The sequence below is a fragment of the Hyperoodon ampullatus genome (genome assembly GCF_949752795.1).
Source record: "Hyperoodon ampullatus genome assembly, chromosome: 4".
In the NCBI taxonomy this organism is placed as follows: domain Eukaryota; kingdom Metazoa; phylum Chordata; class Mammalia; order Artiodactyla; family Ziphiidae; genus Hyperoodon; species Hyperoodon ampullatus.
The window spans coordinates 124,511,972-124,539,916 of NC_136917.1; the positions used below are offsets into that span (position 1 = coordinate 124,511,972).

The 27,945-nt window shown below is 39.3% G+C and overlaps 2 protein-coding genes across 2 annotated transcripts in view; one reads left to right on the forward strand and one right to left on the reverse strand.

Annotated features, from left to right (window-relative positions):
* The window catches only part of SREK1IP1 (SREK1 interacting protein 1), a 127,285-nt gene that overhangs the window by 58,418 nt on the left and 40,922 nt on the right, over positions 1–27,945 (forward strand). The gene's annotated exons all lie outside the window — the stretch shown is intronic.
* SHISAL2B (shisa like 2B) lies at positions 379–19,432 on the reverse strand (the record flags this gene model as incomplete). Its single annotated transcript, XM_079702617.1, has 3 exons — positions 379–482; positions 14,974–15,131; positions 19,242–19,432. 3 exons carry the CDS (start codon positions 19,430–19,432, stop codon positions 379–381), a joined length of 453 nt encoding a protein of 150 aa, XP_079558743.1.

Consider the following 27,945-nt stretch of genomic DNA (forward strand, 5'->3'; position numbering starts at 1 on the left):
CTCGAAGTGTGAGAAACTTGTGAAACGCTGGTAATGTGTCATAAACTTCTCATTGTTCTTCACTGACATAGGTGTGCTTATCTTGTTATTGATAAATTCTATAATTTCTCCTGAAGTATTAACATAATTTCATATAATGTAGAAACATCTTAATTAGCAAATAAAAGTAACCTTATGCACATGGAAATCTATCAGAAACCTTAGTGGGTGTTTAATAAATTAATTGAATGATCAAAACTGCAGCTGTGTCTTGCTTTGTGCGTGGTTTTTGAAAAGTATTATTACGAACTGTATTTGAAGTGAACTCTTTATTTTTGTTGCTCCATCTCTCCAGTGAGCTTTTACAACACAGGATATTTAACAGTAAGCAGTGTTGATTTATGTCATATCCATTGTTTTTTCTTGAATTATATCATCAGCTTCATAGAACGTTTCATTTGTTGAATTTGAACTGGGGGCTTTGGTTTTTCTATTTGAGCTGCCTGCAAATACACAAAACAAAATGAAATAATTATTTGAAATTATGACATCAAATCTTACTTTAAAATTTGTCCTTAAAAAAATTAACTTTTTAGGAATGTTGGAAATATGTCCTAAAGACATTATGGATGAGTGAGAATTGAATCATTTCAAAGTTGTTTTTGAGCATTTTCTCCTGAAAGTCAAATAAAGGAAATACTCGGTAACAGAAGTAAGGATTTCGTTTCCATGCTTACCTTTCTTTCTCCACACTTCCACGGAGGAAACTACGCATTTGATCAGAAGGTAACAATTTCTGGGTTGCTTAATAAAAGTGTGACTGTCGTTATGCATAAAGGGAACAAAACTAAAATCGATCATAATAATTACAACAATCTTAAGGCTTTGCCATTATAATCAGTTGAGATGTAACATTTAAAAAGAGCATGTTTATCCCACAATCCCATTCACTCGTTCTATATAAATGATTCCAAAATGCACAAGGGTAGAGAAATGTGGATATTTGTTCATTAGAAGTTAGACTAACAAGCTCATAGCAAAGAAATGGATTATTAATCAATGAATGATGTTAGAAAAATTAAGTGTGAAAATAATGTCATATATTTTACCAATATATACAAATTTAAATATATTTAAATAATTTTATAATTATGTAAAAGCAGTGCAAGAAATCACAGATGTTACTAATAACCCCCTGTTGCTAAACCCACAGTTCAGCTCACAAGCCACATCTTATTTGACCTATCAACAGCATTTTCTTTCTTGGCTTCCCAGATGCCACCCTTCCTTGACTCGCTCCTGTGTCACCATTGCTCCTTTTCCATCTTTCTTGTTGGTCCCTTTTCCTCTCCCAAGCATCTTAGGCTGAGGAGGGCCTGAGGACTCAGCCATTGGTTCCTGTCACTGTGTCACTGCCTAATTACTCTCATTAGTCCCACAATTTTTAAAACCATCTCTGCTGATGACTCCCAGATATGTATCTCTAACCCACACCTCTCCTGAACTCCAGACTCAACTTCCTAGTTACCATCTCCACTTGGATATCTAGCAGACATCTCCAACTTAGTCCAAAACTGATATTTGGATCATTCCCAGGAAAAAAAAAAAAAAGAGCCCAATCCACTTACAGTCTTCCTCTTCTCAATTGCCGGCAACTTCCATGTGTTCAGTTGCTCAGGACAAAAACCTCCGTCAGCCTTGGTTCCTCTTCTCTCAACCCCACCACCAAATCTGATATCCTGTTGACTACATTTTTTAAAACACATCCAAAATCAGACCACCTTCACTGCTACCACTGTTCTATTTTCAGCACAACACTCAGAGTGATCCTTTGAAACATAAGTCAAAGCGTGTCCTCTGCAAAGAACCCTCCAGCTCACCCAAGTCTTTATAATGGCCTACATGTACACACACACACACACACACACACACACCATTAATCTCCCTGACTTCATCTTTTTCTACTTCATCCTCTCATTCACTCCAACCTCTTTGATCAAACATTTCAGGCATGTTCCAGTCACAGGGCCTTTGCACTGTCTGTTCACTCTGTCTGGCATGCTCTTCCCCCAGATTGTCTGCAGGGTAACTCCCTAATTTCCAGTCCTTGCTCAGAAGTCACCTTTTCAATGGGACCTAAACACTGTATTTAAAATTGCAACCTACATTCCCCCCACCCCATCCCCAATCCCTTTGCTCTCCAGTTTTTCCCATAGCATTTATTTTCTAATATAATTTACCTTTTTATTATGTTTATTATCTATCTCCTCTCACTAAAATGTAAGTACCACATGCCAGAGATCTTTTACTATATTTTTCATTGATGATGCAGAATTGCATTGTACATAGCTAATGTTCAATAAATTTGTTGAGTGAAATGATACGATTGAAAGTGTGACATAGTAAAAACTTTAAAGTTGTAGATTGCAAAAGACAAGATTGAAAGCCAACTGGGAAGAAATGTTTAGAACACATGATTCATGTCTAACATATAACCAGAATTTACATATCAATATGTAAGACATTAACACCTCTTAATCAGTAAAGAGATGGGCAAAAGATCTACTGAATCTCCAATCTTGCTAGTCAGAAAGAAATGTAAATTCAAAAGGTAATTACCATTTTTCATGTCTCAATTAGGAACAGGTAAAATCTTTCTTGGCCAAGAGTAATTTAAGTAATTTATTTTACCGTCACAAAAATTCAGAAGAAAAGAAATAAAGCCATATATCGTACCACTCAAGGCTCCACATTTTAAACAAGATACTTTTAATATTAGCCCAGAGAATAATGCCATGCATGTTTCAGGCCTATGAGCAAGATCTAGGAGCTGTAGTGAGATGTCATCCTTCAAAACTTATCAATAATATTACCCCTTTGAGTGTTGGTCTATGAAATCAACCCATAGTGGGGGATGTCCTGCTTGGCCCTAGAAAGCAGGGCCAGTGGATGGCATAATGGGAGTGTAAACTGGTACATTTATTTTTAAGTCTGGAATGTTCCTACCTTGTGATTTTAGCATGAAGTTCCCAAGGAAACCATTAGAGATGAGCTCTAAAACTTATATATAAAGATATTCACTGATTCTTTTCAATACCAAAAAAATGTAAGTACCCTAAATTTATAATAGGGAAATTGCTAAATTATCATGCATAAGTATGATGCAGCCATTTAATCTGAAAAAGTGATTTCCAAGAAATTTTTAATTACATTGAAAATGCTCGGAATACAATGTTAAGTGAGAAAAGATGCAAAACTATCAGCAATACAATAATAGTTAATACTTTCATAATGTTTCCTCAGAGCATTTACTATCAGCTTCTCTCTGCTTAAAATTCTTTAGGATCAAATCTTAATTTCTTGGTTAGGCTGAGGATCAGCCCTACTTCCCTCTCCCGGCTCAGCTCGCCCAATTCCCTTCCTGGTACTTGGCATTTCAGACATACAGAAATACTGACTGGCAGGCTCCCCAGACTTGCCCTGCTCTCTTTCTCTCTCTCTGCCCCAAGCCTTTGCATACTTCCAGCTGCCTGATATCCCTAACTCTCTAATCTTTGCTTGAAAAACTCTTATCTGTCCTTTAGGTTTTGGAAAATCTGCTCCAAACCTAACTAAGGGGAAGGGGGACTCACTAGCCAAGAGGTTTCACTATTAGAAGTAGCTTTCCTCTACTTTTTTGCCATCTAGTCTCTTCTTATATGACTTTTTCACTTTTTTTCTTTAGATAAGTCTAAGCCTCACCTTTAATTGTGTTCATACTGCCTGGCTTTGCACATTTATAAGTAATTGTATAGACTGCTTTCTAGAGTCACTGAGGACATCCTTCACTATGGGTGGTTTTCATAGATCAACACTCAAAGGAGCAATATTATTGATAAGTTTTGAAGGATGATGTCTCACTACAGCTCCCAGATCTTGCCCATAGGCCTGAAACATGTGTGGTGTTATTCTCTGGGCTAATATTAAAAGTATCATAATTTTAAAATGTAGGGCCTAGAGTGGTACAATATATGGCTTTATTTCATTACTTCTGAACTCTTTTGGTGTTAAATTAATGTTCTACTTCTAAACATCCAATCATAATGTTTTAACTATATAATTTGATTTTTAAATGAAAACAACAAGGGGCTTCCCTGGTGGTGCAGTGGTTGAGAATCTGCCTGCCAATGCAGGGGACACGGGTTCGAGCCCTGGTCTGGGAAGATCCCACATGCCGCAGAGCAACTAGGCCCGTGAGCCACAACTACTGAGCCTGTGCATCTGGAGCCTGTGATCCGCAACAAGAGAGGCCGCAACAGTGAGAGGCCCACGCACCGCGATGAAGAGTGGCCCCCGCTCCCCGCAACTAGAGAAAGCCCACGCACAGAAACGAAGACCCAACGCACCCATAAATAAATAAATAAATAAATAAATAAAATTTTAAAAAAAAATGAAAACAACAAAAAGTTAATTTGCTGTAGGCACATTTTCTAGCCTGGCAAGTAGCTCTTTGCCCAGTCAGCAAGAAAAATTGTTTAAGATAAATGTAGTAGGGAAAGCTAGCATGAAAATTTGATGAACTGATAAATTCTTGACTGTTATTTGCAAAGTAGACTTTAAAAGATATATGGATTCAAATTTAACTACTAAATACTTAAGTAATGGGGTATATATATATATATATATATAGAGAGAGAGAGAGAGAGAGAGAGAGAGGGAGAGGGAGAGGGAGAGAGAGAGAGACACTTGAAACTATTTTCCTTATATAACATTTGTAATATTTGAAAAACAAAATGTTTGTAGGCTTATTTTTATTGGTTCAGTATCGTTTGTACTCTCCGGTATCACAGCAGATAAAGGTAAAAGACCAAGGATTTAAGATGTAAATTAGTTTCATATTATCTGGGCAGAATTTGTATCTTATATAAGCATTTCTTTTCTTTTTTATTGAAGTATGGTTGATTTATATCATATTAGTTTTAGGCATACAACATAGTGATTCAATATTTTTATAGATTATACTCCATTTAAAGTTATAAATATTAGCTATATTCCCTATGCTGTACAATATATCCTTGTAGCTTATTTATTTTATACATAATAGTTTGTGCCTCTTAATCCTCTTCCCCTATCTTGCCCCTCTAGCATTTTTTTAAACATCTAAAATTTTAACCTTTTATTAGAAGTCCTGGAAGTCTGAAGACTGTAACATTTGATTAATTCAAGTCCTTCATGTTTCCTAAGCTTTTTACTTACTTAAATTCATAATATTCTAGTGAGACTTTCAAGGTGGTTTTTCTACCTTGTCACATACAGGGTTTTTTTCTTTTTATGGAAGTTAAACTCAGGAAATTATTTCCTCACTTAGTTTGGGGTTCTCTCTAAGAACCCCTTAGTCTGGGGTTCTCTCTTAAGCCATCTCCATTCTGACAGCTCTGGTTTCCATTATGCATTTTTCTGGAAACAACTGAAAGAGTTTAACCTGTCTACTGCCCTCTGAGATTTAAAGGCTTGCAAAATACATTCCAGTATTCTATCAATAGATTTTCCTTCATCTAGGACTTGTAAAACCCCCCATTCCCCAGCCCTGATTCATTATTTCCTTGACTACTGGATCCTTCCAACCAGTGCAGGTACAAAGATCATTTCTTAGATTGGCTTCTTAATGCAGTTCCCCTAACCAAACTGATTTGCTTCAGGAACAAGAAAAGATTTGATATAAACACCATACTGACACCATTTGAAGCAGGAGCTTTGATTAGCAAGTCAACACCCTGGTGTTCCCTCTCTTCCTGCAGCTTATAAAAGTCCAAACGTGCTTTCGATGTATATCCCTCCGGTAAGTTAGAATAATTGGGCATATTATGGAAAAAACAACTGCTGTAAGTGGGCTGTGCTGTAGTGATATCAGAGTCCAGCTAACTGCATCCCTTTGGAATGATTTTAAAAGAGAGAAGAGGAAAAGTTTCAGCAACCTCATCTTTTCCTAGTTTTCCTTTAATAAATAGAAACTAATTTCTTAACCAACAGAGTAGAGATAAAACCAGCTGCCTCTTCTGTCATGAGGTTAGAACATGGATTAAATTTTAAACAAGAAATCTGTTATACCATTGAGCTCTTAAGGGATTTGTTACATTTAAAGGGTTTTTAAAATTTAATTGCTCCTTTTTACCTGAGTGCAGACTGGAAAGATCCAACATCACTGTGCTTTCCTGGGTTGACATTAGTTGTTCTTTCTGCTGCTAGTGTCCCATTTTTATTCTTTTCTTCAGTCTGGTCATCATATGTAAATCTCAACCTTCCTTTAATCCTATATCTCTCAGCTTGGCATTTAAATTAAAGCTCTGGCCTTTGCCAAAATTTAAATGCAATTCATCAAGCAAATCAAATTCACCATTTAAATCAAATTCATCAAACAAAATCCACCTATCCTCATCACAAACTAGGCCCATATATTTTTTCTATAATAGTTAAATTTTACATTCATTTTCAAAAGCATTCCTCAGGGATCCATTTATCCTATAAGTCTTCTATGAACTCTGCTCTTACCTGCCATTTCAAAATATCAAAAGAATGCTGGGCCCTCTGCAGGTCTCATCTCCTGGCTATGTGGCAGAGCGGTAATTAAGCTTTTCTGCCATTATCTGCCTGTGTCCTTCTAGCTTCTGCATTACCCATCTGCTACCCAACAGCAGCTTCAATGACTAATCAGCTGGCTCACTTTAGTATTTAGTAGAAATCTACACATCCCACTCATCCTGCATTTCTTTCTAGTGGAAACAAGCAATCTTAAATTTGCACCCTAAAAGTGTTCTTTATTTACTAGGGGACATTTTCCCTTTAAATTTAATACGATGCAAAGAACTGGATCTGAGGTAAATGGTGAAGTGAGCAAAACTTGCCTACTGACCTCCTGACCTATTGACTTCTCCCTTCTTCAATGCCCTGCCTTCCCCTTGAGGATACACAGGTATCTCGTGTAAATACAGTTAAAAATTCATTATGAAAGTTAGAATCTTAGACTTGCCCTTTTGCTTTGCCCATCCATCAAGGAATGAAGGCAGTTCTCTCCAGAAATGTTTTTCCTACCCTATTTTTTCCACAATTGGACATTTTTTTTCTTTTCTTCATTGTTAAATTCAACTATAGATGACTGACATAGCTCACAAAGGAATTTAGCTGATATTTTAAATCCTTTAAATGAATTTTCACAATGAGAGACTGGCTTCTATTTTGCTTTTTGGTTCCAGCATCAGCCAGCATTGCCTAACCCTGCTCCCTGAGGAGGACTCACAAATGCTAAAAGTAGCAGGAGCTCTGCTGACCAATTTGGTTTTCTACATTCTAGAAACAAAAAGAGTTGTAGGAAATTCCAGACTCATTATTTTCAGTAGAAAGGCCCCTTTAGGAGACACAAGTGACCTTTTCTGCCATTGAATTCAAATTACCCCATCTTCTACTAAGATCTCAGTGAGTTTTTAAAGCCTCTCTGAAACAAAGAATGGCATTTAAAAATAATATGGCAGCATAATTAATAAATGTTTTGAGTAGAATTTGGTTGAAGCAATGTTAAGGCTACTAAGAAAAATAGCTCCCACAGTTATCTATAAATTTAGTACAAAACCCATCAAAATGCCACTTGATTTTTAAAAATTTGACAATGTGATTCAGAAGTTTATTTAGAATACTGAAACAAGAGTAGCTAAGAAACTTTGAAAAAGCAGCATAATGGGAAGGAAGAGAAAGTCTTCCTTAATTAGATATTAAAATAAATTATATAGCTACAATAATTTTTAAAGTATATTATTGGCTTAAGAATAAACAGACTGATAAATTTAATAGAACAGAAAGTCTAAAAACAGATCCCAGTATATATAAGAATTTAGTTTATGACAAAGGTGACATTTTAAATTGGCAAGAAAAAAAGGATAGATTTCCTGATAAATATTTAGACAATTGGCTCATTATTTGTAAAATAAAAATAAAGACAGATCCCTACCTCACACGTTATACAAAAATTTTAATTCCAGGATTACTAAAGATTTAAATGTTAAAAAACAAATGAATGTATGTATTGTATTAGAAGTAAATATAGGTGAATATCTTTATATCTTAGAGTGAGGTAAGAACTTTCTAAGTATGAAATTAAAGGAAGAAATCACAAAAGGAGAAACTTCTACAGTTGAAAAATTGTCACATAAAATTAAAAAGGAAACAACTATGAAAAATACTTGCAATATATGTGAAAAAGAATTTAGTTACTGTATGGAAAGTTCCTATAAAGCAATGAAAAATGAACACCCCCATAGAAAAATGTGTAAAAGATATGAGCAACAATATACCACAAAGACAATGACAAATAAATATGAAAATGTCCACCCTTGCTCCTAATTAGATAAATTTAAAATAAAACACTGTATTGTTTCCCTCAGTGAAATTAGTAAGATACATATCTTTTGAAATAAAAATACTCATGAAATAGTACTTTTCTGGAGGACAGTTAGCAATTTGTATCCAAAGACTTTTATATGTACCAAATCTTTGGTCAGCAATTCCATTCCTAGGGATTTATGCTAGGAAAATACTTCAATGTTCAATGCTTGTGTGTAATAGAGAAAATGGAAGCTAGTTCAAAGTCAATAATTTAATAAAATATGATATACCCAGACTGGTTTCTAAACACCATTCCAACTAAAAGGGCAACTTCTTGGAGACTTCTTGGAAAAATGGCAGATTTCAGGGCTGGAACAGGAAAAGCACAGGCTGCTCGAGAACATTTTGTGACAGCAAAAAAAAATGCTCAAAAAATGATGGACATATTTCAAAAGGATATAGGACCCAATTTAAAGGGGCTCCCACAGGCCAAATCTGAGATAATTTAAGAATCAGAATAAATGATTATAGTAATAGACTATTTTAGAATAAAGAATCCGAGTCCATACTGATATTAATAAATTAATTAATAGGTAAATAGGGGGAAAGGGAAAGCTCTTCCTTGTAGTAGAATAACAACTAATAAACACAGAAGGAATGATGAGGTTAGAAAATCACCATTTCATAGCTATCATAATAATAATTCTAAAATTATCTTGAAATTTTGAATGAAAACATTCAGTCAAGGACCATCAACGGGGGGCTTCCCTGGTGGCACAGTGGTTGAGAGTCCGCCTGCCGATGCAGGGGACATGGGTTCGTGCCCCGGTCCGGGAGGATCCCACATGCTGCGGAGCGGCTGGACCCGTGAGCCATGGCCACTGAGCCTGCGCGTCCGGAGCCTGTGCTCTGCAACGGGAGAGGCCACAACAGTGAGAGGCCCATGTACCGCAAAAAAAAAAAAAAAAAAAGAACCATCAATGGGTGTGTGAAAGTTGGAGGAGGAACAGGATTTTTTCACACCTCCCAACAAATTACTTAGTAATGGCAAAAGGAAAAATAGTGACTTTGTACATTCAGATATATATATATATATCTGACTCACTTTGCTGTACAGCCAGAAACTAACACAACATTGTAAATCAACTATACTTCAATTGAAAAAAAGAAAGGTAAAAGGATGATTTAAAATAAAAATAAGTTTCAAAAAACAAAAACAAAAGACTAAAGAAATATGATAACTAATTACAAGATGTAACTGGACTAGATCATAGATAAGAAAAAAATAGCTATTTAAGGATACTGGAAAATTTTAATATGAACTGCAGATTAGATAATATTACTATATCACTGTTACATTTCCTGACTTTGAGAAATGTACTGTAATTATGTAGGGAAAAAAAATCCTTGTTCCTAAGAAACACATACTGAAATATTTATGGTTAAAAAGCATGATATCTGCAAATTATTTTCAAATGGTTCAGAATATATACATCAAAAGAAAGTCAATTTTGAAAAAAGTGAGGTAAAATATTAACAATTAGTAAATCTGGGAAAAGGTATACAACCTTTTCTATACTTTTCTTGCAACTTTTCTGGAAGTGTGAACTATGTCAAAATAAAAGAATAAAAATTCATAGCACTCCATCAAGTAATAAAATGTAATCATTAAAAGTGGTGTTTATTTATTGGCAAACGATGATGTCGTTGTTCAGTGAAAAAAGAAAAGCTGTTATAGGATTCATTTTTCCCCCATTTTGTTCTATATACATGTATCTATAGATACATAGAAAAAAATCCATGAAGGATATTCACCGTGGTGTTAATATCTGTTATCTCTGTGTGGTGGGATCATGGATGAAGTTATTTGTTTATTTGTTTTTCTATATTTTCTAATTTTCCTAAAATGAAAGTGAATTAAGGGAAAGGTTTTCTTTCCAGGGGTATAAGGGTGTCTTTTAAGAAGAAATATAGTAGACTATTCTGAACAGTCCAAGTCCCATTTTGCTCACAGGCAGAACAAACAATTGTATACACAATCGTCAAATTTGCTTGCTTTCTCAGTATTCTATATATAATTTATGCTTTTCTTCTAGACAACCTGTGCCTTACTGCTGATTTGCTTGCCCTTTTCCATTTATATTGCCTGCCTTTACAAAAGAGACTACCAAATAATAGATAATTGGAGTTGTCTATTATTGCCATACAACAATATTATTTTATTTGTGTCAAGCAGCTCTACTCTCTGCCCTTCTCATTTTCATCAAAAAACACTGCTTCTAAGAACCCTCTCGATTCTCCACCCCTCTCCACAACCCTAGGGTGTGAATGGATACTCAAAACCGCAGGATGAATATATTTTATCTTCTTGGAGCATCAGTTTTACTCAGAAATGGAAAGGATATAATGTTATTATTAGAGTAAAACAAGTTATTATATTAGCAATCAAATTAAAAATTCCCATAATTTAAAAAATATAATGGGCAACTTCACATGATTTAAAGCTCACAAGCCAGGGCTTTCCATTCTAACCCTTGGAATCCTGGAGGTACACATTCCTTTCTTATCTACCTTTAAGGATTCTCCAGTGGAAAAGTTTGGGAAGCAGGGATCTAAGACATTCATCCCTTTAATTGCTCCCCCATTAACCCTTAATTCTTCCACGTCTTATGAAATGAGCCCTCGCCCCAGGAGTGTCTACTCAGAAAGATGCCCTTCACACAGCCATCTTCTGCTCAGAACTGTTTGTCCAATACAGCACAATTTACAAACCACGGTATTCTTTTAAACATTGGCATTTGATACAGGTGTAACTCAAAACACAAAAGTTAAAAAGAAAGAAAATGATTATGGAACACAATGTAAAGACCAATCAATTGCTTAGCAATAGAACCTCTGTACAAAGTGAGCCCTGGACGTAGCCCAATTAAACTCTACAGGCACTACCAGAGACCTGCTATTTTTCAGGATCAATTCAAAATGTATAAAGTCTTAAATTGTATACATTAAAAATAATGAACCCCAATAGAATAAAGGTACATGAAAGAAAAATCTTGGCAAAATAGTCTAAGATTAGACTATTTTAGACTTAGACTATTGTTAAAAAAACAAAATTCAGCTGAGTGAATTTGAAGACCTAGTTGGCTTTATCCAAGGACTTGTGAATTGGACAGCTTCCCATCTAACAAGAAGAAAGCAGCTCTGAGAAGATGTAGGAAATGAAGAGTCTTATAGGCAGAAGGGGATAGGACAAGGAAGTCATAAACAAAAGAAGGGATTTTTTTCAGGCAGGTCACCTTCCTTTAGGGGAGGGGCAGGGGTCTATCCTGAAGATTACCTTACTAGTGTTGATCAGGAAATTCCAGACGAATAGGTTTAAAATTTCACTCCTGGGAGACGCTGAAACTGCAGTGAGGTAAGGTTTTGGTTTGCTGATGTGGGGCTTAGCACAAAGGGCTCCGTTTGGGGCCTGTTGTTTCTTCTTTAATGCTACTGTCATTTACAGAAACAAAAAAGTCCAGTGCCTTAAGTCAGTTTTAGTATGTGCACAAAAACACGTTTCCCTTTAGGCCATTCAAGTTGCCTATAATGAAAAAAGTCTCAATTCTAAAAACTAATCTAAAATAATGGGAGACTGACTCTTAAGAACAGATAGTTTTCAAAGAAAGGAGTGGTAACTGGTGAAACCAATTTTCCTCCAATGTAATTTTACTTGCTTAATTATTACACAAACATAATATTATGTTCCTAACCTTTAAGGCATTCCTTAAGTGGAATAAAGCCTTGTTTTCTCACTAGCTAGAACATTGACATTTATCCCTAGGTGGAAGAATCACTGAAATGAAGCATGCATATTTAACAATAGGCACAGCAATGGTTTTTAATTATCACTTTGAAGGGTCGCTTTCAAATATGAACCATTTTCTCTTCCTATTCCAGGTGACATTTGGATTACCTATTTTGTTTTCTGCTCTCCACTATGTCTTATTTGGTTAATGTCAACCAAAGGGCCCAAAATCATCTAATTTGAAAGCAGCAGAAGGCAATGATCATATAAAATTCTGCCTTACCAAGAGTAAGCACTCAGGAAAGGTGTATTGAATTAATTTGCTGACTTGATAAACATAGTGTTTTTCAGAGGGCCAGAGTGGGGATATTTCATTGTAAGAAAGTAGCCTCAACTAACTACACAGGAAGTGCATTAATGGATCTCCTTAGCTAAAGAGCCATAAGACTACAAAGACTTGAGTCAACAAGCCAACTAATTCTGTTGCTGGGCTCTCAGATCCAGCTTGAAATAAAATTCTGGAGCAGTCCCTGAGATAGATCAGGAAAAATATCAGGAAAAATAATCAATTTTTATTTAGCACACTGCATTGTATAGAAGAGGCATTCAGTGAATGTTTGATGACTGTAATGGTGACAATAAACATGCTCCTTTGATCACCTACGACAGAGGTGCAGTGCTACTTCATTCAATTCATTCAACAAACATTTGTTGTGTTCTAAGCACTAGAGAAACAGTAGTGAGCAAACAAGAAAAAAATTTCTACTTTCCTGGAACTTACTTTCTAGTTGGAGTAGAGAAAAATTGGACAACAGGTAAGTAAAATATATAGTTGATTAGTGGTAAGTGCTTAGGAGAAAAGTAAAGCAGGAAGAAGGCATGAAATGTTGAAGTTAAAGATGCAGTTTGAGTGACCAGGGAAGAACTCCCTGGGAAGGTGACTTTTAGTAAAGATTTAAAGAAAGTGAAAGTGAGGGAAAAGCATTCCAGACAATGGGCACAGCATGTGCAAAGGCCCTGAGGCAGGAATTTCAAGGAACAGCAAAGAGGCCAAGGTGGCTGGGCATAAGATGCTAGAAATAAAGGTGTAAAGGGCAGACCACAAAAGCCCCCATAGTTCACATTTAGGACTCCATATCTATTGAAAGATGGGAAGCAATTAGGGTTTTGACCAGAGTAGTGACCTGACCTGACTTAGGTTTTACCAGGCTCACTCTGGCTTCTCTGTGGAGAGTAGACAGCAGGGGAGCAAGGGCAGGGCAGGAAGAGGAGCTATTTGTTTTAAAATGCAGAGTCTGGAGTTCGTGGTTTTAACAAACTCCCTAAGTGATTCTTACACACAATAAAATTTAAGAACTGATACTTTAAATTATCTAAGCAATTGAGACAAAAATTGATTTTACTTTTTGATTATTTGATCATCACTAATCCACTGCTTCATTTTGCCTGTGGAGAAACAGAGTCTAAGCCATCAGACTAAATTCAGCTAACAACTGGTCAATTTGGCCATGTAATCTCCAAACAGTACTTCAGAAAAAGAACTCCAAAGGGATCTTGGCTTCTTGCTTTGTGATACAGGGCACCCTCTGAGATCTCTACAGAGAAGAAAACTAGAGCTAAAGTAATCATGCGGTGCTGGTATATTTGAGAAGATCGCAGAGCATGTACTCCATAAACATGTTTCTGGATTCAGCTAAAATGGAGTAAATGGGAAGGAAATTTTCTAAATTTTTTGGAAGAAAGTTTTTCACTTTCTTTTTAAATAGAAGTTAGTGAGCACCTGTGTCTTATTCTAAACATATATATCTGTAATATAGAGATTCTAAATTTTTATTGAAAAATATATTCAAAATATGTATATCTAAATAAAATTCATGATCACTACTTTTAAAATACACTAATAGAAATTTATATTCACAAAAAATTTAACAGTTCTTTCTGTTTCATAATGATAATGAGTAGTATGTGTAGCACATTATAATTAAGATAACAAAGAGACAGTTCTGAAAACCTTACATAAACATTTCTACTTTATAGCTGCACTACACACACAAACACACACATACACATACCTGTATAGCGTAACTAGTTTGTGATCTATTCAAGAACAAAGACTGACTTCTATTTATTTTTTAGTTTCTTTTATAGGACTCTGAATTACTTAATACACCTCCTCTGAATTCTGCACACCATAGGCACACAGGTAATGCCTAACTGACTACTGACTAACCAATCTAGAGCAATGCAACACTGACAATTAATTATTGGATATTTTGTTCCTCTGTCTATTTGACTTCTTTGGCTCCATCAAAAACAAAATTTAAAAATTCCAAGAGGAGGGGCTTCCCTGGTGGCGCAGTGGTTGGGGGTCTGCCTGCCGATGCAGGGGACGCGGGTTCGTGCCCCGGTCCGGGAGGATCCCGCATGCCGCGGAGCGGCTGGGCCCGTGAGCCATGGCCGCTGGGCCTGCGCGTCTGGAGCCTGTGCTCCACAGGGGGAGAGGCCACGGCAGTGGGAGGCCCGCGTACCACAAAAAAAAAAAAAAAAAAAAAAAAAAATTCCAAGAGGATACACCCTTTAAAACTGAGAGACACATAAATAAAGTGGATTGACTGGATCAGTGTACTATTTTTTCATGAGAATATTTACATCCTGCCACTATTTTTCCTTGGGCACAATCCCTCTAAGGTATTTCATCATTAAGACCTAAGTTAACGTGAATTTTTATAAAGACATATAATAAACTGAATTTTTAAAAAGCATTCATTGCTAACAGAATGATCTGTCACCCAGGCACAGGTTATTATTTTGAACAGAGTACAGGTAATTGGTTACAAATAACAGTTACTGATTACCTTCTTTAGTGGAAGTAGCCTCTAGGTGTTGAAGTTTAAGGCCAGTGTCTAATCTTTGAGGCTTTGTATACAGAAATAAGTAGCAAAGAACACAGATGCTGATGACAAAGGCAAGTAAAACAAGGGCAGCAATTCCCAGTCCAATCAGAGCGCCAATGCTGAGGACAACAGAAAAAACACTGTGACTGTCACACAAACTGGTTTGCAAATAAAGGTTTAAATATGGTTAATACTTGCTTCAGTCATTCATACCAAATTATGTTTTATTATAACCAGTATATGATTGAAATCTATGGCTCACCTTTTTCTACCATCAAATTCTTATGATATTTCTCTATACATTTATATGTTAATATTGGTATAGAATACCATGTGAATTCATATTACAGTAAAAGATCACATAATTCTCTAGGGATGGTTCAAAAACATTTCTATCAGATAAACATCTATTATTAATATATTTTAGGAGGAAAGATTAGGTTCACCAATAAAAGATGAATAGAAAGATATCTACCTCTGCAAAAACAGTGAAACAAATGTGTACCAGAAGTGTAGAACTTTTATTTTTGAGACATGTATGGGAGTTATCATGTATTAATATACAAAACCACAACCATTACAAGAGAGGAGAAGAAAGTTTAATTAAAGGAAAGCAATGTTTATGAAATTTATATAAAGTTCATGTTCAATCTGAATTTTTCCTTTCTAAAAGAGCATAACACCAATGGCTTCTAGCATTTAGGAAGAAACCTTTGTACTTTTCTCTAAAAATGCAGTGTAAATATGATATTTGCACTAAATTTGTAACAATTCCTTCTGATACAGTTATCTATAAGTCTAATCACTTGAGAAATAATATAATTTTCACAAACCTGTGAACTTATTTTTAAATGGGAAAAGAAGTTTGGAAAAAAGAAAATTATCTTGCAAGACTAATATGCAAACATATGTACTTTACCTTCATGAGCAATATGTTTGTGAGGGTACGTAAATACATATAATTAGATTTTAAGCTGCTCAAGAGCAGATACTTCTATTGACTTTCCCATAGTCATGTGCACACTTATTAAAAGTGTTTAATAGAGTATTTAGTTTGTAATTAATGTTTCATAAATGGAAATAAATGATAATTGACTGGTGATTGATCCATTAGTAGTCATTGAAAAGTAATCATCATTGAAAAGTAACTATCATTGAAATGATCAGTGAAAAGTAGTGATCTTTTTCTTCATTATTTTCCTGTCTTGCCTTTCAGCTTCTGCTATTTCCCAGAGATTAGGGCGCAAACAAATGTGACATGCCGAAAGTGAGGGAAGGGAGAATTTGACCAGGGGTGCTAGGTGTGTCACTGCTTTGGGATGAAGAACAAAATTAAAAGTGAGGGGCTAAGCTCATCCTACTTATACTTAATTTAAGGAGATAAAGCCCCCTTGCAATTTAGAGATTGCCTCCTGAGCCAGACATGGGGGTAGACTTCAAAAGATTCTTGTGCTTGTTAATTACTATCAGCCCAGTTCCCCTAGCCCTGCACAGAAGTGAAGACTGGGTAATTTTCTGGCTAGAGTCAGTATATAGTTGCATATTTAAATTGGAGTTTGCTCTCACTTGATGCCCTCTCTTCCAAGGGGTAGACTCCCTGGCTCTGGCAACTCCTCTTTCATGCTTGTTTGCACCAAAGCTGACTTTTGTAGATCATATGTGTAGGGAGGGTTAGGACTGCACAGACACATGGGAACATAATCCACTTAATTAATATTATCTGTTTCACAAAGCAGCTAGGAGGCCAGACATCTTGAAAGATTCCTGAAATGAGAGCCCAGTTATTAAAAACATCTTCAAAGTGAAAAAATAATTTAGTCAATTAAAAGTAAAATTGTCAACTTAATTAAATTCAATGTATGTATTACAGACTTTACATGTACAGTTTAAAAACCAGGCCACATGATTGGAAGGAAAAACAAAAACAAAGCATGTCACTTCTTCCTGTTATAAAAGGATGTTCTTCATAATCCTGACAAACTGTTTCAATGTCATAGTTCCACTTTATAGAAATGTTGCTTTATGCATGCAAAACTCTAGATAAAGGTGGAGCTCTGGGAATCTCCTAAAATATTCATTTCAACAAATAACTTATTGAACTCAAGCGTAGCCCTGTGCAACACACATTATTTTCCTAGGTCCTGAAGAAGGTTTCCAAAGGAAACCCTTAGAGGTTAGGGATTTATAAGAGGAGAAGAGATGGGAGTGGGCCAGACACAGAAAAGGGAGAATTATGCTTTCCTCACAGCACCATAGGGCAGTTTGCTTTGCAGTCCCTGAGAGATGGTCTGTAGCTGCTGTCACATTAATGAATTCTCCTACTTAGCAACTTCATTCACCTGGAAGTACCATACCTGTGCCTTTCTGCAGTGGCTGCAGAATCTCAGAACAAATGCTAATGACTTCTGGGATATTTTTCACAGTTGGACTATTTTAAATTAGGGGAGAGAGCAAAGAATATGAGGGAAATTAAGTTCTGAATTTTTACCTTCCTGTTGTGTTCTCAGAGCTCAATAACTAAGGAAGAGCCCCAGGTGGTTTTTTTTTTTTTAACATCTTTATTGGAGTATGATTGATTTACAATGGTGTGCTAGTGTCTGCTTTATAACAAAGTGAATCAGCTATACATATACATATAGAACCCCAGGTTTAACATTGCCAACTGATGCCATCAGTTGAAATGATTTTTATATTTCCCAGGAACTGAGCTGCATTGTCAGTGCTAAATGAAGACCCCAGCAAGCTGTTCATTCCTTTGTGCCCTCATAAACCTTAGGAAGGTTTTCTATCCTCTGCCGCTTGTCACTTTGGAACTATTCAGGGACCTGAGAATCCCAGGCACTTTTCCAATTGAGTTTGACTTAAGAGTTGCCAGTCTCTCATGGAGGTGCTGCCATCATTATTAACACCTCCAAAGACTCAGAGCTAGCTTACTATGTTATTTTCCAAAAGGCCGGATAATATGCCAGCACAATACAAATTGCTTCCCCAAGTAATAAGGATAAATTGTCATCATTTCCTGTTCTGGCATGATACAACTTTGTTAGTTGAACTTGTTGGTAAGTAGGCACTCCTTTTGAGATTTTTTTGAAGCTTGCAGTGTGCAAAAAAAATGACTTTACTGCTCTAAGAAATAACATTTAAAGTCATTTGCTGTAGACTTGGCATGTGTGCTAAAGTCTGGACCATGGTAGGAGATTGGGAGAACTAATACTCTTCTTACTTAGCAGAGTTAGCCTAGACATAAGCTCAATTGTCAGTAACAGTTTGAGGTGGGGTGGCAGTTCTTTCCTGTAACCCTGGCACCCCATTCATTCTCCAGGCAAAATGAAAGAATCAGGTTCTAAGTCTGCAATCCTTTGGAGTGGAGGGGGGTGGGGAAAGCATCTCGTAATGAAAATATCTGTGTAAATACTAATTGGAATACGTTAAATTACCATCATAGGAAAAAGAGGCAAGAAAGACACCACCTTTGAAAGTCTCTTCACTTTCCAGCAATGGCCAAAGAGCTCAGGTGTTGAGAAAGGGTGTGTCCTGCAAAGGTTCAACGGAGTGTGTAATCACAGCAACTGAAACTCTTCCTCTCTGTGGGTCTCCAGTTCTGTTTGGGGGTCAGTGTGAGATCAACTGAGAGGGCAAATTACAAAGCCCTGTTGCCTGTGCACGTCGAAACATGCACACACACACACACACACACCCTTTCTTGATACTTTAAAGGATACAGCCAATTCCTTCTCACCCGCAAAGAGACTTAAAATACTCTGATCTTTGGTTAACGCATTGAGTCTCAAAGGAGCTCCTTTTCCATTCAAACGCACCAAATGCCCAAACAAGTCAAAAAGAGAATTAAAACCTCCTCCTTAAGTTATGTGCTTGTCTTCCTCTGCCCGCAGAGCCGCAGGCCTCGGACTGGTGCCGGCGAGAGAGAGTGAAGAGTAGCCCGCTCCCGCCGGGCGGCCCTGCTTGCGCCCTGGGCGCAGAGCCCGCTCTCCTCCCGCGCGCGCCACGCCCGGGGTCCCCGGCGGATTCACACTTCTAGCGCCACTGCCCGACCCTCGCCGGACGGGGATGGCTGGGTTCTCTGCAGGGCCCTCATCAGCACTCGGAGGCTCCTGTCCCCCCGGAGGGATCCGAGCAGGTCGCGAGGACGCAGGCGACCTCCCTCCTCCCGTCGTGGCACGACTCGTCGCCTCCCCAGCCCCCTGGCCGCCAGCCCCCTGCCTACCTACCTGAGACTCCACATGTAGCTGTGCTTGTAGGGGAAGTAGCTGCCCGGCTCACTGCAGCAGTACTTGAGGTCGGCGAAGCCGCAGCAGTAGATGAGGGTGGCCCCCTCGCCGCGCCGGGGACACTGGAAGGGCTCCACGAAGCTACGGTTGAGGCTGTAGTAGCCGGAGCACAGCCGGCTGGCCTCGCTCATCTCGGGCGGCTGCGGGCAGGGGCACGCTAAGCCCCCGATCTGCCCTGGCTACACACGTCCCGCCCCGCCCGCGGACCCCTCCGGCCGGGCTCGCCTCTTGCGATGCCGGGCTGACTGCCTGGGCGGTCAGCCTGGGCGCGCCTCTTCTGCTCGCTCTCCTCCCCTCGTCCCCATGGTGTCTGGTCGCTTTACACGCGCTTCTCCCTCCCGCTACTGAGTGGTCCTATTACCTGCCGATCTCCGGCCCTGTACCTTTTTCTCCCTCTCCCTTCGTCTGCTTTCTCCACGTTCTCCTGACTTCTCTCCACTTTTCCTCAATTCACGGAGGCGTCTCCACTCCATGCCAGAAAGAGATTCCACCTGAAGGAGAACGGGAGGTGTGGTGTGGGACGCGTTTGCCATCTGAACAGATGCAGCCAAAGTTGAAATTCCCTTTGCCCAGGGACAGGGCAGATGGGTTCAGGCAAACGAGCAGGGCCGGGGAAACAGGGTAGAGGGCAGAGCAAAAGGCACTGAACCACCAGTGAGGGGCTGTTGAGAGGTACCCCTTCTTCTTTGAGAAGTATGTGTAAGACGTTAAAATCTGCCAATTTAAATATCAAAGACAAGAACAAAGTTTTCTCCAAAAACTAGCCATGCATTCTGTATTCAGTTAACCTGAGAAAGGAAGGACAGGTTAGAGATTGAGGTAAAGAAACTGAGGACTTTCTGCAAAGGTAGGTAGAAAGAGGAGGCAAAGGAAGTAGGGAGAGAGAGAACTTCATCCTTTCAAAGCACTGCAGAAATATCTCTCGTTCTCTTTTTGTTTGGTATTCTCACCTTAGTGATTCATTTTGTTGACCAAGTTTTTAAAAATAACAATAGTAATGGATGCTTTTGTAATAAGTCAAACGATACTATGATGTGTAAAGAAGAAAATATTAATAGCCGTAAGATAGGAGAGGAGGTGACTATAACATCCATAAAATTTCTGAGATAGAACTTTATTCCTTCCTCTTCCTTTTCTGCTTCTTTCCTTCAGCTGAGGGTTGATTGGATGCCAGAATCATGAATTTTACCCTACTGGGTGCTGTATATGTTTGTATTTGCATAAATATTCTTGAGCTTTGTTCTGGGATGCAGTTAAGTTACTTAGAGATATTACTGGAAGGGGGAACCCTTCCAGGGCCTGAGAGAGGGCTCTTGTCTAACACTTGGAAATGAATTGTCCGAGGAGACAAACGTACTGGCAAAGCAAAAGACTTTATTGGGAAGGGGCACCTGGGCAGAGAGCAGCGGGATAAGGGAGCTCAGGAGAACTGCTCTGCCACGTGGCTTACAGTCGCAGGGTTTATGGTGGTGGGGTCAGCTTTCTGGGTGTCTCTGGTCAATCATCTTGCTTGTCCCCATATTTGGTCCAATTCAAGACCCTTCCTGATGGTGCACACATCTCTTAGCCAAGATGGATCCCAGCGTGAGGGTTTCTGGGAGGTTGGCAGGACATATTATGGTCTGGCGTCTCCTCCCTCCTCTTGGCCCCTCCCAAATTCTCCCGGTTAGTTTTTGGTGGCAGCACCCTTTTCCTTACCGGGACCTCCTGTTGGGGACAACTCATGAAAGTGGTTATTATGCCTGGCCAAGGCAGGCTGTTTCAGTCAACGGTTCCCTAACAGAAACTGTTGGATTCTTTCAGGTTTGATTTTTTTAAATTTATTTAATTAATTTATTTATTTGGCTGCGTTGGGTCTTTGTTGCTGTGCACAGGCTTTCTCTAGTTGTGGCAAGCGGGGGCTACTCTTCGTTGCGGTGTGCGGGCTTCTCATTGCGGTGGCTTCTCTTGTTGCAGAGCACAGGCTCTAGGCACACGGGCTTCAGTAGTTGTGGCACGTGGGCTCAGTAGTTGTGGCTCGTGGGCTCTAGAGCGCAGGCTCAGTAGTAGTGGTGCACGGGCTTAGTTGCTCTGTGGCATGTGGGATCTTCCCAGACCAGGGCTCGAAACTGTGTCTCCTGCATTGGCAGGCGGATTCTTAACCACTGTGCCACCAGGGAAGTCCCTTCAGGTTTGATTTTAAACTTTGTTAGGCAGGACCAGAGCAGACTTGAAGGCTAAATTGATGATTCTCTTCTTGTTGTAGGAAGATGGGGCGCAAGAGGATGGTCATGTCTTAGGTCTTGGGTGAGTCCATGGGACAGACCGCCAAGTGAAGGTCCTTGGGTTAGCACGGGAAACAATTCAAGAGCGAGCCATAGCAAAGTGAAAGCAGTTTATTTGGAGAGATGTCTGTTTATTTAGACAGAATGTGGTCCCTCTCAAAAGGTGAGAGTGGCCCTGAAATATGGGGTGGTTAGTTTTTATGGGCTGGGTAATTTCATAGGCTAATGAGTGGGAGGATTATTCCAACTATTTTGGGAAAGGGGCAGGGATTTCCAGGAACTGGGCTACCGCCCAGCCCACTTTTTGGCCTTATATGGTCGGCCTTGGAACCATCATGGCCCCTGTGGGTATGTCATTTAGATGCTAATGTATTACAATGAGTGTATAATGAGGCTCAAGGTCTACTGGAAGCCAAATCTTCTGCCATCTTTGGCCTAGTAGGGTCTAACCAGTTTTTATTGTTACCTCAAGGCTATGTCATTCTTTTAAAGGTTGTGCCCTGCCCCCTTCCCTCCTATCTCATTCTGAATACTCTACTGGGTACCTTGTGAATTACAAGGCTTACCATTCTGACTGGTGGAAATAAACTATTCCAGGCCTTGTGAAGGCTCCAAGAAGTGTACCCTCCAATCCTTTTAGGTGGCTCTTTCCCTGGCTTCCAGTAGTTTCTGTACAGGCATGTACTGATCACGACTTAGCTGAAGGCTCAAGGAGGTCCTCCTGTGAGCCAGATCTTGAACTAACTCTCTCTCTCTCTCCCCCTCTTTCTCTCTCCCTCCCATCTCTCCTTCTCTCCCCCCCACCCTCTCTCCAGCTCTCTTCTCTCTAGTACTCTGTCCTGCTATCTCTATCCACCATGCCTTCCCTGGACTCCAGCTCTGTCTTCTCAACTCAGAGAGATCACTGGGCTCCACCTGGGTTCCCTCCTCCCCATGCTACCTTCTGGAAACTCTCTCCAGGCAACAAGCTGGGGCAACCATAAGGCTCACCTTGTCTGTTTGCCCTCTCTCAAGGTTCATTGTCCTGCGCTACCTGATATCCGTGTTCAAAACCCATTGCTTCTATATTTTGTGTGTTTATCTTTTTCAGGCAGGAGGGTAAATCTGGTCCCTGTTAAGCCATTTTAGCTGAACTTGGCCAGGGGATTAGGCCTGATCCAAGCTAGCCAGTTGGGTTCTCACTCCTGGAACTGAGATTCTGCCATGTGGACACTGTGGAATAAGAATGCCACCTGCCACATCACTAAACAAAGGATGCCCGGCCATCAAGCCATCAGCTGCTGCAGTCACGCCCAAGGGTGCACCCTGAGGAGACTCAAGATGGAAAAAAACAGGATACCGGCCCTAGTTAGCTGAGGTGCATATCAAAGAAATGATTTCAATGAGCACAGAACTTTGTATCTTCCCATATATAAAAAAGCACTAAATTCATTAACTTGAGATGTCTGGTTTTCTTTAATTAACAGTAATCTTTTGATGTTCCAATTCCCTGGTTTTTGTTACAAAACTCCTTTATATCCTGTCTCTTCCCTTCCCTCTTCAGAGTAGTGCCTCAGAGCCATCTGAGAGTCTTGTCTCCTACGCTTGACGTCCTCAGAAAATCAACTGAATAAAACATAACTCTCAACTTTTAGCTTGTACATTTTCTTCAGTCGACAACAGGAAGCCACAAGAAGCTAGCGTACAGGAAAGAGAAAAATGAAGCAAAGAGGAGCAGCAAAGAAGGGTGGAAGGAGTGCTGATGGCTTTGCAATACTCATTCAAGTCCTTTCCTGAGACCCATGGCATTCCTACCATTGGGTTTTTTTTTTTTAATTACTTAAAGTCCTATTTTCTGGCTAAAGTGCACTCAAGTTGGATTCTACTACCTGCAACCAAAGGGTTCTAACTCAAACAGCGTGTCTTCAGGCAAAGTTGAGGGAAGAGGAGGGCAGTTGAAAAGGAAAAACTGAAGCTCTTTAAATACTGGAACAGGTTCCCTTGGAAAGGGGAGCAATAGGCAGCACAAGTGGACTTTTCTTCTTGTTGTGCGAGAGGAAAGTAAATTTTGAGAGGAAGAATTTTGAGGAGATCATTGTTTTTCTGAACAATGATCTTGTCTCAATAAAACGTACAGAAATCTTATTGGAGCGTGAAACAACAAGGTGGAATTTGAGTGCTTGAGAGAAGGGGAAAAAAAAGATTGAGAGTAAACACTGGGAAACATCCTGGAGGACAGGCAGAGTGGGACAAAAGGATTGGGTGTGTCGTTGAGGGCCCAGTTAATGGTTAGAAATCATAGCTTGCTGGTAGAACTACCCTGTTGGTTCATGTGATTTTCTCCAACAATGAATGTTCAATAGCCCAGGAACAGGAGTAGAGAAATGGGCAGGAGGATTTGTCAGGATGGTTCTCTAACCCATTAGTGCCTCTGCAATCACAGCAGGGCCTTAGCCTTTTCCAAGCCCCTGAAACATACAGAAACACGCAGAGGAAGGCATGCCCACAGCTGCTAGTCTCTACCAAACTTAGAGCACTTGAGGCCTCTGAAATTCAAGCAAACAAAGGAGCATTTTAATGCCTGAGGCTCAAGAGTAGTGCTAAGACTGTGACTTTCAACAAGACCAGTTCAGAAATGCGTATCCCTTGCTTGACTTGCCTGCTGTGTGGTCCCATGTGAACCGGTCCCCAGCTCTCTGCCTCCAGGCAAGGGGAGCTCTGTCAGGGAGTGGGAATAGGACTGGCCAAAAGGTAGCCATACATTACATCTTTTATTTTCTTATATCTCACTGTTTTTCAACTAAGGTGGTACTCCCCTTTAGAGAATCTTTAGGACATATTCTGGAAATAAGGAGACATTTTTGGTTGTCATGATGACTGTGAACCCTTCTGGCAATGAGGGATGTGGGCCAGTGATGCTAGACATCCTGACAACCTGCAAATGTACAGAGAAATGAAGAACTGGCTGTGACTTTCAAATGTTCCACAGGACATTCATGGAGATGAAAAACCTATTTATAATTATCTGTGCCTAGCACCTGTTCCCGTGTGTCAAATAAATACCACGTATTCCTTGAATTTTCCAGGAATGTAACTACCATGTAAATTGAAGGAAGATTGTTGTTTGTTTCGTTTGGAACTTTACCAAGCGTTTTTCACTCTTTCAGAAAATCACGTACCAACGGTAATGTTGCTCGAAATTTTGTACTTGAGTTGCCAATAACGTGTGCTGTCTGTGTCAGCCCACATGCCCACATTTGTACTGTCACACTTAGAGCCACTGCATGCCCAGTATTGGTATAAACATTACGTCTTTTGGTATAGCTGTGCTTGAGCATTTACAAGTGCAAATATGTATTTTATTGTAAATTACATTCCATTTATTTCTTCTTTACATTATAATAAAGGCATTACATATAATGAGTAAGCCAGTTTGCTAGGGTCGCCATAATTAAGTATCACAGACTGGGAGGTTTAAACAACAGAGAAATAATTTGCTCACAGTTGTGGAGGCTAGAACTCTGAGATCAAGGTGTCTGCAGGGTTGTTTTCTTCTGAGGGCTGTGAGGGATGAACCTGTGACTGTGTCTTCACATTGTCTTCCCTCCGTATGTATCTGGCTCCCTTCCTGAAGAAGCTATGGAGGGTAGAAGCAGTAGTCAAACTTAGAATTCACAATCTGACGTAGAAGAAAGTGTCAGATTTCATCCAAAACCTGAACATACCTGGTGAACATTCTGACCCATGAATAAGCTAAAAGGGCTCGTGGCTGATGGTCCAGTGGACATGGCTGATTTACATCCTTCTCCTTTGGGATGAGCATCACCACGTCAAGATGTTCAAAGAGTTTGTGCCCCTAACATGAAGAATATGACTGAACTAGTGCAGAGTTGGGAGACCCAGCTAATCACTGTGAAGACAAATAGCACTTCATCAGGAAGTCAGGTTTGCTGTCACGATCAAATGATACAAATGTTCCATCAAGAGCATGTCACACCACATAACATGCAGGACCTGAGCTGAGAGAAGATTCTTTCCCAGCATTTAGGGGCCTCCATCTTCCTTTGGTCCCTGGGATGAGGCTGACATGAGACAAGCTTACTGTACCATAACAGAGCCCAGTGACTTGTTTCTGACCCTCCCCCTTCCCTGGAATTCGCAGGATGTGGAGAGAAGGAAAAGAGTCTCTGACTCACTTGAGGAGGTGGTTTGATTAGAGTTACATTTGTCAATATGTTATTTTCTAATTTTTAAGGATTTTCTCTTACTGCAATAACCTAAACTTAATCATGATTAACCTACTTAATAGTCACTGTTTAAACTGCCCTCCCCTGCTCCAAGAAAAAGAAAGAGGTTCTCATTCATTTACCATTTACTATGACTGAGGGACCGCTGCAAAAAGTTATTCCTCCTTCCCCCTTCTCCAGCATTAAAGTGGAACTTGTGATTTATAGTTTTGGGGTCTAAGGTAAGATGAGAGAGGCACTGTCAAGCCTGTTAAGGCTGGTGAGAATGAGTGGTTCAGGGGCAGGTAGGTTCCAGAGAGTGGCAGAAATAGGGTAGCCTCATGCATCTACATCGTTAGTTTTGGTTCATGGAACCTGTATGTAGTTCCCAAGGATAAAATTGATATTCAGTCTACCAAGGCTCTGTTTGATTTGTATGGCTGGAGGAACTAGTCTCAACCAGTATTCACTCAAAGATTCTGCCTCTCTCTCTCTGGTAGATTATGTAAATTTGAGCGTCAAGGACTGGGGATTGGCTCTGCTGGTCTGAAAATTTGGTACCTTGGGGAGGGATGCTCTTACCAGGAGAGATGATCATTTTTCTACACACTGGGACCTGAGACTGCCTCTCGGCCATCTCAGAGCCTTCATGGCTCCTGGGGAACATTCTTTCCTTGTTTTCCTCCTAGAATTAAGCGTTCATGTTCTTAAATTTGGTTGTAATTTCGAGGGCTGCTACCTGTATTCAAATGCCTGTGGGAATCTCACAGGTCAAGCTTAAGCCGTGTCACTGCACCAGTACTGGCTATGGCAACAGCAGTGACAACAACAGCTTTGTGGAGGTGCCATAGGTGTCCTCATTGGAAGCAGAGGGCGACTGTTGCAGCATAGGTGGCCTTAGACGGCTCCATGGCTTTCAGGGGCAGTAAAGATCTCTGAGTTGATAAAGGTTAAAGAGAGCTTATTGGTTTGCAAAAATTAGCTGCCCCTCTGAATGCACCTATAAATAAATGCAGGTAATTTGGAAGATGGAAAGTGACCTGAAGTACTGAAATAGTGGGTGGAGCTGAAGCAAAGAAATACTGTTAATTACTATTTATATGACATCATTTTACTCCCAGAATGGTTCAGTCTGGGGAAATTACAGGCTGAGTAATTTTCAAGCCTGGAACACTTTTAGTGACTACCAAGCTGGAGAGGGAAAAGATAACATTTTTACCATAGTTATACAAGATTTTCTGGTAGGAGAATTATCTAGAAAATTTATCCAGAATCATAAGTTCTATGATTGATTTACTTTATCAGATTTTGAAAATTTGACCACTTCCTCCCATATTTTACCAGAAAAAAAAAATCTAAGAATGCGTAGTTTTTTAATGTAGAAAAACCCAAATGTTTAAGCATGTAATATGTCACTCATGTTAGTTATGTTATGGAAATATTATGTTATATTATTATAACTGATAAGAATTTACAACATTCAGGTAAAGAATCATTTTTTTAAATCAAATGAAATTGGATGCAAACACCAGTCTAACAGGTAGAAAATTTAATCTCAGTTATATTTTGGGAGGCCTTTCCCTCTTCTCTTGGTGGTACAAATGTCCTGGAGAGATTATGCAATTCCAAACAATTTGTGGGCACCAAAAGTGGGCTGGTGGGAACAGTCTGCTCCAGGTGCAGGCCATAAGGGAGTGCATTTTTATGGGTAATTAAAAATAATAATGCTGATTAAAAGGTTTCTCTGCTTTTTATTATCACCATGCAGCAGCGATTTCAAACACTCAGGGATAGATACTCCGTCATGAGAAAAAAATCTTTGTGTGCATGAATTCTAAACAGTTGCTGTGAACATTGTTGAGTTCTAATAATATACATTAAGCTACACATTAGCACCTTTATTACTTATTCTTTAAAATATATTTCATCCTACATGGACTTCAATTAGAAGAAGTTTTAGTAATTCAGTTTTTCCCTGGCCCCTACCCCTATTTCTGCCATGGACCCAGCAGTCATACATGTTTGCTTAGTGAAAAATTCCTAAATGTTAGGAATCACTTGAGTGAATCCCTGTGGTGCTACATATTCCTGCATTTAAACAGTAGATTCAATTCAAAAAAAGCAAAGATAGCACACTGATTATACAGATGAAGTTATAAAACTTCAGATACTCCA